Genomic DNA, 14,791 nt, shown 5'->3' on the forward strand with positions numbered 1-14,791 from the left:
ATTGAGCTAAATGAAAAAAAAAGAGGCTGGTTTAAAGATATACCTAGTAAGTGTTTAAATTTCAAGAGCAAGTATAGACTTCTTCAAGCATTTAAGCATTTAAGAAGAATGCAGGAAACAAAAAATGAACCAGATGCGTTGATGAATTCTTCCAGACAATTAAGGTAAAAGAGAGAACTTTTCAAGGTTGTTAATGAGGGCAGTATAAACAAAAACCTGATGACCAAAGATAACAAAACAACGGTTTTTGATGCCAAAACCTGACATGGCAATACAGGAAAGAAAAAAATTATATATAATACATCATGATGAGTTGAGTTAATTCAAGGAATGATGCAAGCTAGGTTAAACATTCAAAAATAAATGATAGTCTCAATGTTATAGAAATAATAGGTAAAAAGTAATCAGAGTGGCTGGATATAAAATCAGTATACAGATGTCACTGGCACAGTACTAGAACAACAATCTATAAAAAGAAAAAGTTGATAAATGCCCTTAATCACATGTTCTGCTCTTAGAAGGGTGCTGTTAGATTATAAAACACAGGGAGGGAGAAAATATTGACAAAAAAATCTGATAAGGACTAATATCTGGACTATATGTTTTAATACTCCAAAATTCAGTAGTAAGAGAACAGCTCAATTTTTTAAAGTAGGCAAAAGATGTTTAATAGACGTGGCTCCTGAGAGGATTATATGGCAGGTGTGAGCATGAAAGCCAGAAATTTTTAGCTGTAGGCGCATCTCTATAGTCCTCTGTACTTGTCAAGTTCCGAGAGGCCTCCCCAAGTGCTGCCAGCTGTTTGTTTCGGTGCTCCTCCTATTGGAAGGTCCTGTTCTTTACAGCCCGACGTTCTGGGACCACACATCTCCCACACACGATGTCTTTTCTGCCTGGCGTGCGAACAAGATGGGGTAAGATGACAGTGTCTAGACTGAGGAGGCTTTTGTTGTCTGGACTTGGGAGCCGTGGACTGGCACACAGGGCTATTCTGGACCATGGCAGAGTCACCAATGAGTGCTGTCCTTTCCCAGAGCTGCATTTTTAAAGACTGCTAACTTAAGGGGAGAATTCAGTGAAACAACTGGCATCTGTAGTGGACCATTTGAAAAGCCCTGTACTTTGAGTTATGATTTAGCAGCTGCTATTAAAAATACTGCATCGGTATCAGGAGCAAGACTAACATTTCCTGACGTAGAATAAATTAAAGGCAGCCAAAGATTTACATTGGGACCCTGTAACATTAGGGATTGTTTGTGGTGGGGGCATAGTGTGTTCAAAACAGGTATTCAGAAAAGGAGTTTTTATGTAGAGTTATGAGTGAGCCTGGCGAAAGAGGATTCTTTTCTTAGCTGTGTGGAAGAATTAATGGCAGAGAGATACTAGACCATGGTCAGACCCACTTGTGTACACAGTGAGCCTGCATTATGCACATACTTGCCTTACTCAGCGTCAGCTATGAGCTCAGTAACCACAAGGGAGATTCCATTCTACCTGCTGCCTCTCCCCACCCACCAAGTCCTTTTACTTTTCATTCCTCTAGCTGTATGTACATGGAGGAAACTGTTAAAAAAGGAAATAGTGGTTTCCTAGTCCTTTGGAGAAATGAAATGAATTATTCAGATGGCAAACAAGTGAGTGGTACTTGCTTTGTATGACATCCTTGATTAAGAAATGGAAGTCTGAATTGAGAGAATTATTCAATTTCGCGTAGGGTTATAAATATAATACATATATAAAAAATTTTATGAATGGTTTTAGGAAATTTCTAGAGTAATTTTGATTTGTGCGAATCCCTGAATAATTTGCAAAACTGCTCTAAAATTTGAAACCAGGTCTGGTTACATAAGACTTAAGAAACAGATTACAGAATTCTATGATGATCGAGTACTGTGTTGAGAATATCTTCTAAAGAGTTCAAAAAATCTGTTTTTCTGTTACATTTTGACCTCTAAAATAGCAGTACTTAATTACTTAAATTACTTAACTGAAGGTAATGCTCCTTTTAAAGTGGTTCTTTTAGGCTTAAGTGAATATTTTGGTTATCTGTTCAAAATTGGTAGGAACACCTAATATACTAAGATTTTTCCTCTGGATAAATATTTCCTTTGATCAAAACAGTTGGAAACTGAGCTTTGCCATTGTTGCTAGTAAAAACAAGGGCAGAAAGTAACATTTTAAGGTATATTGCATTGTAGTATTCTGTCAGGCTATTTTTTTTAGTTAAGGTATCATTGATACACAGTCTTATGAAGGTTTCACATGAGCAACATTGTGGTTTCAGCATTCACCCATATTTTCAAGTCCCCCCCACACACCACATTGCAGCCACTGTCCATCAGGGAAGTGAGATGTTGTAGAGTCACTAGTCTTCTCCGTGCTGTACCGCCTTCCCGGGGACCTACCTGTATTGTGAGTGCTGATTACAGTGCCCTTTAATCCCCTCCTCTCTCTCTCCCCACCCACACTCTCCAAACCCTTCTCTTTGGTAACTGCTAGTCCCTTCTTGGAGTTGGTGAGTCTGCTGCTGTTCTGTTCTTTCAGTTTTGCTTTCTGTCAGACTGTTTCAAGTAACTTGCAGTTACTTCATCTAAGGAAATATCTGATACTTAGCTTTTGCATTTCAGGACAGTGTCAGCAGAATATATTCTTTTCTTGTTAGAGCATACTAAACTTCGTAAGTTAAAAAAACAGATTTTTGTGCTGCTGTTTTTATTTTTGTTTTTTTCCTTAGAACTCAAAGACCTATTGTGGACATTAGATAATTTTTCTTTCTGAAACATCATAGACTGATAGGGCTCTAACAGCAGAAATGGACAAAGGGGTATACTGGGGAGAGACAGTATGATTCAGGAGAGAAATCATACTCTTACATCTTCTTGGCTCTTGGTCCAAAGGCAGTGTTTCTTATATTTTAAAGCCAAATGTAAAAACAATATTCATCTATTTAAAATGAACAATAACTCCTTTCAAAGTCTGAATGAGATACTATTAGGATAGAATCTTGAAAATCTCATAATTGTTTTAGGGAAAATTTTCTATTTCTTAATTAGAAAATTTCCTTTTCTTATATTTATTTTGTTATATCCTTCTGCTAGTATACATTACAAATATGATTCTGAAAATCAAAATACATCTACTTAACTCTTGTATACCTGAATTTTTTTTTTTTTTAATTATTGCTCCTCTTAGAGATAAACACCTTACTGCATTAAGTCTGTGTAAGTTCTTTGGCAAGACTTGTAAATACAAAGTGATTAGAAAAAGAGAACTTAACTTCAGGTGGTATTGGTGACTTGTTTAGGAAGCCGTGCCACTGGAGCCCCCTTTCAGTGCTTTGAAACAAGAACAGCAGAGAAAATGGATTGAAGAGTTGAATAAGCAAACAGATGATCGGCAAAGAAAAACAAAGGAAAAAACGGCATCATTAAAGGTAACTTATGACATTGTATGGATATAATTTCAAAGTCTTTAAACATAAAGTATCCTGAAACTATTTGATAAGACTGGTCAAGTTATTCCACATTTGCTCTTGAGAACATTTCACTGAATGCATTCAGTGTGATTTTGCATAGCTTCTTGTAACTTAACACTTAGAAATTTCCTTATTTTTAAAATTTCTCATATTTTCCGAGCTAGTTACCTAAATGTATATGGAATCAATACAGAAACAATTTTGTTAATTTTTATGATGCTTATTCTGCTTTATGGAGACTTTAGAAATCACGTTTGATTGCCATTTAGGAATTTCTATGTGGGAATAATTAATTAGAGAAATTCTTAGCAATTCTTATCTGTCATGATTAGGGTGAGGAACATGACAGATGGTCAGTGCGTTTTGATTCCTTAAAGAGCAATCCTGGTTCTCAATCTCAACTGTCTTCTCAGTCACCACACAAACAACCAGAGTACTTGTGTGTGTCTCCGGACATTCAGAAGCTGGCAGAGAACAGCGGTGTCTGTACACCTACAGCTGGAAGTCAGGTTGAGCCTTCAGAGGAGGAGCGTGTAGCAGAACCTATTAGAAATGTCGCTATGGCAAATGGCCACAGAACAAAGTAAGTTCATTCAGGTATTTACTGATGTGTAGAAGTCTGTGTGCTTTATTGGGACTGTTCTATATTTACAGTATGTATTAATTGGTTTCAAGTTTGGAATCTTTTTCTAAGTAGAAGTGGTTAGTAGACATATCCTAAGCAAAAATGTTTAGCAGCTTGTTAAACCCACCTTTTGGGGTTTTAAACAGTTAATGTATCTATTTTGCCAGCTTCCTCCGTTCAATGACTGCTCTCTTGGACCCAGCTCAGATTGAGGAACGAGACAGGAGGCGACAGAAACAGCTAGAACATCAGGTATTGCATTATAAATATTGCTCTTCTTGATAAGTAGTACCCCTGGCTAATAGATACCTAAGTAGTGGAACTTCAAATTCTAGTATAAACTTACAGCATAGACCCTGTCCAATCCTATGATGTATCTAATCCCTACTCTAAGTGGCATATTAGAATTATACTCGTGCTAAGAACCAGACGGAGTCACACAGTACAGCCAGCTACCTTCCAGAAGAGAAGATCTTATATATGTTGTCCGTGTGAGGTAGCACTAAATCTTAAGTTGGTATTGGATACTTTTTCATCAGTTTAGTTTTCATGAATTCTGTTCAGGATGACAATTAGTTCTTTGAAAGGGAACAATGTATGAGATGGAAGTAGAAGTACGGTTAAGAAATCTGGCAGATAACATAAGAAAGGAGACTAAGATTAAAATTCTCTCCTGCTTTTAGTCTAATGCTGAAGGGACTTAAATGTCTGGAAAATTCTTTAAAACCTCCTATATATGAAGATTTGGCCTAGTTAGTAGTGCTACTCGCAATCAGTTGAGTGAACAGATACTTTACACAGCAGCTGGTACTTACCAGGCACCATGCTAAGTGCTGAGATTTTTATTTTTCAGTTGTTTTTCTATTAGTTCTTCTAATGGCCCTCTTGGGGTTAAAGAAAAAGCCTGTAGAGTTTGACAAGCAGGAGATGGGAGAAATACACTGGAAATTTGACATTTTAACTTTACTCATCTATGTAATTCTGTATACTGATAAGCTTAATTTCAGGACCATCAAACAAATGCTTCATGGGTCTTGCAATTTGTGACAATGATCTCTGTGACTGTGTGTGGTCAGAAAGCCATCACTGCTCAGGTGGAAGAGAAGCGCAGGATGAAGCAGCTGGAGGACGAGCAGAGAAGGAGGGGAGAGGAGGAAGAGGAGCGCCGCCTGGCGCGGCAGCGAGACGCGGTGCAGAGACAGGACGAGGAGGACGCGCGGAAGCAGAAACTCAAGGAAGTGCGTGATTGTATTCCGACGTTCTAGAGTACAAATGGATTGTTTTTAAAGAAAAAATAAGCAGAAGTCGAACATTTGCTTGTATTTTTATAATTGTGAAGCTGTGTGGAAACATGAAAGTAAGAGAGAAGATGGAGGTTTTATCTATTATATTTTTTTACAAAACCAGTGACTATATTCTCCATACTGTCCATGTGACCAACTTAATATTGTTATTGTGAATTATTGTGCCCTTTATTCCACTCACCCGCCCCCCCACCTGCCCCAAACCCTCCCCCTTAGTGGCCACTAGTCACTTCTCACTGCTGTTGTGTTCCTTCTGTTTTGCTTTGTTTGTATTCTCCACAAATAAGTGAAATCATATGGTATTTGTCTTTATCTGCCTGGCTTATTTCGCTGAGCATAATACCTTCCAGGTCCATCCATATTGTTGCAAATGGCAGGATTTCTTTTCTTTCTTATGACTGAATAATATTCCCTTGTGTATATGTACCACATCTTCTATATCCGTTCATCTACCGATGGACACTTAGGTAGCTCCCATAACTTGGCTATTGCAAATAATGTGTTGATAAACATAGGGGTGCATACGTCTTTTTGAATCAGGGATTTTGTTTTCCTTGGGTTAATTTCTAAGAGTGGGATTACTGGATCACGTGGTATTTCTATTTTCAGTTTTTTTTGAGGAACCTCCATACTGCTTTCCACAGTGGTTGCACCATTGTACACACATTCTCAACAGCAGTGGAGGAGTGTTCCCATTTCTCTGCATCCTCACCAGCATTTCTTATCCTTTGGATAGTGGCCATCATAACTGGTTTGAGGTTATAACTCATTGTGACTCTGAATTGCATTTCCCTGATGATTAGCGATGTGGAGCTAATCATGTGTCTGTTGCCATTTGTATTTCTTTGGAGAAATGTCTGTTCAGGTCCTCTGCCCATTTTTTAATTGGGATATTTGTTTTTCTGGTGTTGAAGCATATGAGTTCTTTATATATTTTGGATGTTAACACCTTATCAGATGAGTCATTTATGAATATATTCTCCCATGCTGTAGGTTGTCTTTTTGTTCTGCTGATGGTGTCCTTTGCTGTACAGAAGCTTTTTAGTTTAATGTAGTCCCATCTGTTCATTTTTTATTTTGTTTCCCTTGCTTGAGGAGATGTGTCCAGGAAAAATTGCTCATACATGTTCAGGAGATTTTTGCCTATCCTTTTTTTTAAGAGATTATGGTTTCATGAGTTACATTCAGGTCTTTGATCCATTTAGAGTTCACTTTTGTGTATGGATTTAGACAGTAATCTGGTTTCTTACATGTACTTGTCATTTCCCAACACCAGTTATTGAAGAGGCTGTCTTTTCCCCATTGTATAGTCATGGCACCTTTATCATATATTATTTGACTGTATATGCATGGGTTTATATCTGGACTCTCTGTTCTGTTCCTTTGATCTGTGGCTCTCTTCTTGTGCCAGTACCAAGCTCTCTTGATTACTGTAGCTTTGTAGTAGAGCTTGGAGTCTGGGAGCATAATCCCCCCAGCTTTATTCTTCTTTCTCAGGATTGCTTTGGCTGTTCAGGGTCTTTTATGAATTTTAGAACTCTTTGTTCTGGTTCATTGAAAAATGCTGTTGGTATTTTGATAGGGATTGCACTGAGTCTGTAAATTGCTTTGGGCTGGATGGCCATTCTGACAATATTAATTCTTCCTATCCATGAATATAGGGTAGATTTCCATTTATTGGTGCTATTCTTTAATTACTCTCATGAGTGCCTTCTAGTTTTCAGAGTATAGAGGGTCTTTCACCTCCTTGGTTAGATTTATTCCTAGGTATTTTATTCTTTTTGATGCAGTTGTAAGTAGAGTTCTTTTCCTGATCAGTTAGTATTTTTGTCCATTGTTATTATATATAGGAATGCAACAGATTTCTGTGAATTATTTTTGTATCATGCATCTTTGCTGATTCAGTTATTCTAATAGTTTTTTGGTGGAGTCTTTAGGGTTTTCTGTATATAATATCAAGGCATCTACAAAGTGACGAAACTTCTTCCTTCCCAATTTGGATGCCTTTTGTCTCTCTGTGTTGTCTGATTGCCGGCTAGGACCTCCAGTACTATACTGTGTTGAATAGAAGTGGTGAAGTGGACATCCTTGTCTTGCTACCAGTTTTAGAGGGAAACCTTTCAGTTTTTCACTATTCAGTATGATGTTGGCTGTGGAGTTGTCATGTGTGGCCTTTATTTTGTGAAGGTACGTACCCGCTTTACCCATCTTTTTTGTTTTAATCATGAATGGATGTTGAGTTTTGTCAAATGCTTTTTCAGCATCTCTTGAGATGAACATGTTTTTTGTTTTTTGTTTTTTTTATTAAGGTATGATTGATATACACACTCTTACAAAGGTTTCACATGAAAAAACAATGTGGTTACTACATTAAGTCCCCACCCACACCCCAATGCAGTCACTGTCCATCAGTGCAGCAAGACGGCACAGATCCACTATGTGCCTTCTCTGTGCTACACTGTTCTCCCCGTGATCCCCCACACCATGTGTGCTGAACATAATACACCTCAATCCCCTTCTCCCTCCCTCCCCACCTGCCCTCCCACACCCTCCCCTTTGGTAACCACTAGTTCGTTCTTGGAGTCTCTGAGTCTGCTGCCATTTTGTTCCTTCAGTTTTGCTTCATTGTTATACTCCACAAATGAGGGAAATCATTTGGTACTTGTCTTTCTCTGCCTGGCTTATTTCACTAAGCATAATATCCTCCAGCACCATCCATGTTGTTGCAAATGGTAGGATTTGTTTCTTTCTTATGGCTGAATAGTATTCCATTGTGTATATGTACCACATCTTCTTTATCCATTCATCTACTGATGGACACTTAGGTTGCTTCCATATCTTGGCTATTGTAAATAGTGCTGCAATAAACATAGGGGTGCATCTGTCTTTTTGAATCTGAGAAGTTGTATTCTTTGGGTATATTCCAAGGAATGGAATTCTGGGGTCAAATGGTATTTCTATTTTTAGTTTTTTGAGGAACCTCCATACTGCTTTCCACAGTGGTTGAACTAGCTGACATTCCCACCAGCAGTGTAGGAAGGTTCCCCTTTCTCCACATACTTGCCAGCATTTGCTGTTCATAGTCTTTTCGATGCTGGCCATCCTTACTGGTGTGAGGTGATAACTCATATTGGTTTTAATTTGCATTTCCCTGATGATTAGTGATGTGGAGCATCCTTTCATGTGTCTGTTGGTCATCTGAATTTCTTCTTTGGAGAACTGTCTGTTCAGCTCCTCTGCCCATTTGTTAATTGGGTTATTTGCTTTCTGGGTGTTGAGGTGTGTAAGTTCTTTATATATCTTGGATGTTAACCCCTTGTCGGATATGTCATTTACAAATATATTCTCCCATACTGTCGAATGCCTTTTTGTTTTGTTGATAATGTCCTTTGCCATACAAAAACTTTTTAGTTTTGCTTTTGTTTCTTTTTCTCGAGGAGATGGGTTCAGGAAGAAGTTGCTCATGCTTATATTCAGGAGATGTTTGCCTATGTTGTCTTCTAGGAGTTTTATGATTTCATGACTTGCATTCAAGTCTTTAACCCATTTCAAGTTTACTTTTGTGTAAACAATCCAGTTTCATTCTCTTGCATGTAGCTGTCCAGTTTTGCCAACACCAGCTGTTGAAGAGGCTCTAATAATTCTTTGTATTTCATCCATTCCCCATTGTATGTCCATGGCTCCTTTATCATATATTAATTGACCATATATGGTTGGGTTTATATCAGGGCTCCCTAGTCTGTTCCACTGGTCTATGGGTCTGTTCTTGTGTCAGCACCAAATTGTCTTGATTACTGTGGCTTTGTAGTACAGCTTGAAGTTGGGAGCATTAATCCCCCATGTTTAATTCTTCCTTCTCAGGATTGCTTTGGCTATTTGAGGTCTTTTGTGGTTCCATATGAATTTTAGGACAATTTTCCCTAGTTCATTGAAGAATGCTGTTGGTATTTGATAGGAATTGCATTGAATCTATAGATTGCTTTAGGCAGGATGGCCATTTTGACAATATTAATTTTTCCTATCCATGAGCACGGGATGTGTTTCCATTTATTGGTATCTTTAATTTCTCACATGAGTGTCTTGTAGTTTTCAGAGTATAGGTATTTCACTTCCTTGGTTAGGTTTTTTCCTAGGTATTTTATTCTTTTTGATGCAGTTGTGAATGGAATTGTTTTCCTGATTTCTCTCTCTGCTAGTTCATCGTTAGTGTATAGGAATGCCACAGATTTCTGTCTATTAATTTTGTATCCAGCAACTTTGCTGAATTCAGATATTAGATCTAGTAATTTTGAAGTGGATTCTTTAGGGTTTTTTATGTACAATATGTCGCCTGCAAACAGGGACAGTTTAACTTCTTCCTTGCCAATCTGGATGCCCTTTATTTCTTTCTGTTTTCTGCTTTCCGTGACTAGGACCTCCAGAACTATGTTGAATAGAAGTGGGGAGAGTGGGCATCCTTGTCTTGTTCCCGATCTTAAAGGAAAAGCTTTCAGCTTCTCACTGTTAAGTATAATGTTGGCTGTGGGTTTGTCATATATGGCCCTTATTATGTTGAGGTACTTGCCCTCTATACCCATTTTGTTGAGAGTTTTTATCATGAATGGATGTTGAATTTTGTCAAATGCTTTTTCAGCATCTATGGAGATGATCATGTGGTTTTTGTCTTTCTTTTTCTTGATGTGGTGGATGATGTTGATGGATTTTCGAATGTTGTACCATCCTTGCATCCCTGGGATGAACCCCACTTGGTCATGGTGTATGATCCTTTTGATATACTGTTGAATTCTGTTTGCTAATATTTTATTGAGTATGTTTGCATCTACATTCATCAGGGATATTGGTCTGTAATTTTCTTTTTTGGTGGGGTCTTTGCCTGGTTTTGGTATTAGGGTGATGTTGGCTTCATAGAATGAGTTTGGGAGTATTCCCTCTTCTTCTAGTTTTTGGAACACTTTAAGGAGAGTGGGTATTATGTCTTCTCTGTGTGTCTGATAAAATTCCGAGGTAAATCCGTCTGGTCCCAGGGTTTTGTTCTTGGGTAGTTTTTTGATTACCGTTTCAATTTCTTTGCTCATAATTGGTTTGTTTAACTTTTGTGTTTCTTCCTTGGTCAGTCTTGGGAGGAGGTATTTTTCTAGGAAGTTGTCCATTTCTTCTAGGTTTTCCAGCTTGTTGGCATATAGGTTTTCACAGTAGTCTAATAATTCTTTGTATTTCTGTGGAGTCTGTCGTGATTTTTCCATTCTCATTTCTGATTATGTTGATTTGTGTTGATTCTCTTTTTCTCTTAATAAGTTGGGCTAGAGGCTTATCTATTTTATTTTCTCAAAGAGCCAGCTCTTGGTTTCGTTGATTTTTGCTATTGTTTTATTCTTCTCAATTTTGTTTATTTCTTCTCTGATCTTTATTATATCCCTCCTTCTGCTGACTTTAGGCCTCACTTGTTCTTCTTTTTCCAGTTTTGATAATTGTGATGTTAGACTATTCATTTGGGATTGTTCTTCCTTCTTGAAGTGTGCCTGGATTGCTATATACTTTCCTCTTAAGACTGCTTTCGCTGCGTCCCACAGAAGTTGGGGCTTAGTGTTGTTGTTGTCATTTGTTTCTATATATTCCTTGATCTCTATTTTGATTTGTTCATTGATCCATTGATTATTTAGTAGCATGTTGTTAAGCCTCCATGTGTTTGTGAGCCTTTTTGTTTTCTTTATAGAATTTATTTCTACTTTTATAGCTTTGTGGTCTGAAAAATTGGTTGGTAGAATTTCAATATTTTGGAGTTTACTGAGGCTCTTTTTGTGAGCTAGTATGTGGTCTATTCTGGAGAATGTTCCATGTGTACTTGAGAAGAATGTGTATCCTGTTGCTTTTGGATGTAGAGTTCTATAGATGTCTATTAGGTCCATCTGTTCTAGTGTGTTGTTCAGTGCCTGTGTGTCCTTACTTATTTTCTGTCTGGTGGATCTGTCCTTCGGGGTGAGTGGTGTGTTGAAGTCTCCTAAAATGAATGCATTGCAGTCTATTTCCGTCTTTAGTTCTGTTAGTATTTGCTTCACATACACTGGTGCTCCTGTATTGGGTGCATATATATTTAGAATGGTTATATCCTCTTGTTGGACTGAGCCCTTTATCATTATGTAGTGTCCTTCTTTATCTCGTTACTTACTTTGTTTTGAAGTCTATTTTGTCTGATATTAGTACTGCAACCCCTGCTTTCTTCTCACTGTTGTTTGCCTGAAATATGTTTTTCCATCCCTTGACTTTTAGTCTATGCTTATCTTTGGGTTTAAGGTGAGTTTCTTGTAAGCAGCATATAGATGGGTCTTGCTTTTTTATCCATTCTATTACTCTGTGTCTTTTGATTGGTGCATTAAGTCCATTTACATTTAGGGCGACTATTGAGAGATATGTAGTTATTGCCATTGCAGGCTTTAGATTCGTGGTTACCAAAGGTTCAAGGTTAGCTTCTTTAGTATCTTACTGCCTAACTTAGCTCGCTTATTGAGCTGTTATATACACTGTCTGGAGAGTCTTTTCTTCTCTCCCTTCTTATTCCTCCTCCTCCATTCTTCATATGTTGTGTGTTTTGTTCTGTGCTCTTTTTAGGGGTGCTCCCATCTAGAGCAGTCCCTGTAGGATGCCCTGTAGAGGTGGTTTGTGGGAAGCAAATTCCCTCAGCTTTTGCTTGTCTGGGAATTGTTTAATCCCGCCATCATATTTAAATGATAGTCGTGCTGGATACAGTATCCTTGGTTCAAGGCCCTTCTGTTTCATTGCATTAAGTATATCATGCCATTCTCTTCTGGCCTGTAGGGTTTCTGTCGAGAAGTCTGATGTTAGCCTGATGGGTTTTCCTTTATAGGTGACCTTTTTCTCTCTAGCTGCCTTTAAAACTCTTTCCTTGTCCTTGATCCTTGCCATTTTAATTACTATGTGTCTTGGTGTTGTCCTCCTTGGATCCTTTCTGTTGGACGTTCTGTGTAATTCCATGGTCTGTTTGATTATTTCCTCCCCCAGTTTGGGGAAGTTTTCAGCAATTATTTCTTCAAAGAGACTTTCTATGCCTTTTCCTCTTTCTTCTTCTTCTGGTACCCCTATAATACGAATATTATTCCTTTTGTATTGGTCACATATTTCTCTTAGTGTTGTTTCATTCCTGGAGATCCTTTTATCTCTCTCTATGTCAGCTTCTATACATTCCTGTTCTCTGGCTTCTATTCCTTCAGTGGCCTCTTGCATCTTATCCATTCTGCTTATAAATCCTTCCAGGGATTGTTTCACTTCTGTGATCTCCTTCCTGACATCTGTGATCTCCCTCCGGACTTCATCCCACTGCTCTTGCATTTTTCTCTGCATCTCATCCCATTGCTCTTGCATTTTTCTCTGCATCTGTCAGCATGTTCATGATTTTTATTTTGAATTCTTTTTCAGGAGGACTGGTTCAGTCTGTCTCCTTCTCAGGTGTTGTCTCTGTGATCTTTGTCTGCCTGTAGTTTTGCCTTTTCATGGTGATATAGATAGTTTGCAAAGCTGGTACGAGTGACCGCTGGGAGAGCTTCCCTTCTTGTTGGTTTGTGGCCTTCCTCTCCTGGGAGAATAGCGACTTCTAGTGGCTTGTGCTGGGCAGCTGTGCGCAGACAGGGCTTCTGCTTCCTGCCCGGTTGCTTTGGGGTTTATCTCCGCTGTTGCCGTGGGCGTTGCCTGGCTGGGGCTGTTCCTCCAAAATGGTGGAGCCCCGTTGGAGGGGGAGCAGCTGGGAGGCTATTTATCTCCGTAAGGGGCCTCTGTGCTCCCTGCTGCCCAGGGGGTTAGAGTGCCCAGAGATCCCCAGATTCCCTGCCTCTGGTCTAAGTGACCTGTCCTGCCCCTTTAAGACTTCCAAAAAGCACTCTCCAAACCAAAACAACAACAGCATCAATGAGAGAGGGAACAGAAAAAAAAAAAAAAAAGGAAAAAACACTTGATTTTTTTTTTTTGTCCTCAGGCGCCGGTCCCAGGCACCCGCTCACTGGTCCTGCTGCCCTGCCTCTCTAGCACCAGGGTCCCTGTCCCTTCAAGGCTTCCAAAAAGCACCTGCCCACTGGTCCCGCAGGGAAAAACGCGCAATATTCTTTGTCCTCAGGCGCCGGTCCCAGGCACACGCTCACCAGTCCCGCCGCCCTGCCTCCCTAGCACCAGGGTCCGTGTCCCTTTAAGGCTTCCAAAAAGCACTCGCCAAAAAGAGAAAAAAAAGGGAAAAACGCGCGATTTCCTCCATCCTCAGGTGCCGGTCTCAGGCACCCGCCCACCGGTCCCGCAGGGAAAAACGCGGGATATTCTTTGTCCTCAGGTGCTGGTCCCAGGCACCCTCTCACCAGTCCCACCGCCCTGCCTCCCTAGCACCGGGGTCCCTGTCCCTTTACGCCAAAAAGAGGAAAAAAAAGGGGAAAAACACGCGATTTCCTCCGTCCTCAAGTGCTGGTCTCAGGCACCCGCCCACCGGTCCCACAGGGAAAAACGCGGGATATTCTTTGTCCTCAGGTGCCAGTCTCAGGCACCCGCTCACCAGTCCCGCCGCCCTGCCTCCCTAGCACCGGGGTCCCTGTCCCTTTAAGGCTTCCAAAAAGCACTCGCCAAAAAGAGGGAAAAAAAGGGGAAAAACGTGCGATTTCCTCCGTCCTCAAATGCCGGTCCCAGGCACCCGCTCACCGGTCCCGCCACCCTGCCTCCCTAGCAACGGGGTCCCTGTCCCTTTAAGGCTTCCAAAAAGCACTTGCCAAAAAAAAAAAAAAGACCGCTCCGGTTTCTCTCCACCCGCCGGGAGCCGGGGGGAGGGGCGCTCGGGTCCCGCCGGGCCGGGGCTTGTATCTTACCCCCTTCGCAAGGCGCTGGGTTCTTACAGGTGTGGATGTGGTCTGGATGTTGTCCTGTGTCCTGTGGTCTCTATTTTAGGAAGATTTTTCTTTGTTTTATTTTCATAGCTCTATGTGTTTTTGGGAGGAGATTTCCACTGCTCTACTCACGCCGCCATCTTCCATGTACTTGATTTTAAAATGTTTTCTATGCAATTATTATTATTGAATATTCTAGACAAGATTGGCTTTTCTGTCTGTATCCACTTGTGTACAGGAGCATATATTTGCAGTGTTTTCTTAGGATTGAGGATACAATTTGTTGCTCTGTCAGAGGTTACCTCTGACTACATAAGGAACACTGCTACTAATATTCTTTCAAAAAGAGGGGCTATCTTGTCGGCTAGGAGAACACATGTACTAAATAGTGCAGACAGCATAAATATGGTGGTGTCAGGTGTCATATTCGAGCTGACCTGATAAAGAGCAAACCATACAATGACATCCAATTGCCAGAGATTCATGAGCTTTAGAGTGGAGCATGGCACACCTCCTG

At 39.9% G+C, this 14,791-nt stretch overlaps 1 protein-coding gene across 11 annotated transcripts in view; it reads left to right on the plus strand.

Moving 5' to 3' along the window:
• CCDC66 (coiled-coil domain containing 66) overlaps positions 1-14,791 on the plus strand; it is a 54,257-nt gene that overhangs the window by 27,317 nt on the left and 12,149 nt on the right. For 8 of the 11 annotated variants that reach the window (XR_005061587.2, XM_037019302.2, XM_037019303.2 and 5 more), the window contains 4 exons: positions 3,305-3,433; positions 3,808-4,058; positions 4,268-4,352; positions 5,108-5,338. Coding sequence is in view for 10 of the 11 variants with exons in the window: in XM_037019302.2 (XP_036875197.2) it covers positions 3,305-3,433; positions 3,808-4,058; positions 4,268-4,352; positions 5,108-5,338 (696 nt within the window). In the remaining variant the exon portion in view is untranslated. The remainder of the gene's footprint in view (positions 1-3,304; positions 3,434-3,807; positions 4,059-4,267; positions 4,353-5,107; positions 5,339-14,791) is intronic. The other 3 variants (XM_037019306.2, XM_037019304.2, XM_037019305.2) reach the window with 2 other exon arrangements.

The sequence above is a fragment of the Manis javanica genome, chromosome 3 (genome assembly GCF_040802235.1).
Source record: "Manis javanica isolate MJ-LG chromosome 3, MJ_LKY, whole genome shotgun sequence".
Classification (NCBI taxonomy): Eukaryota; Metazoa; Chordata; class Mammalia; order Pholidota; family Manidae; genus Manis; species Manis javanica.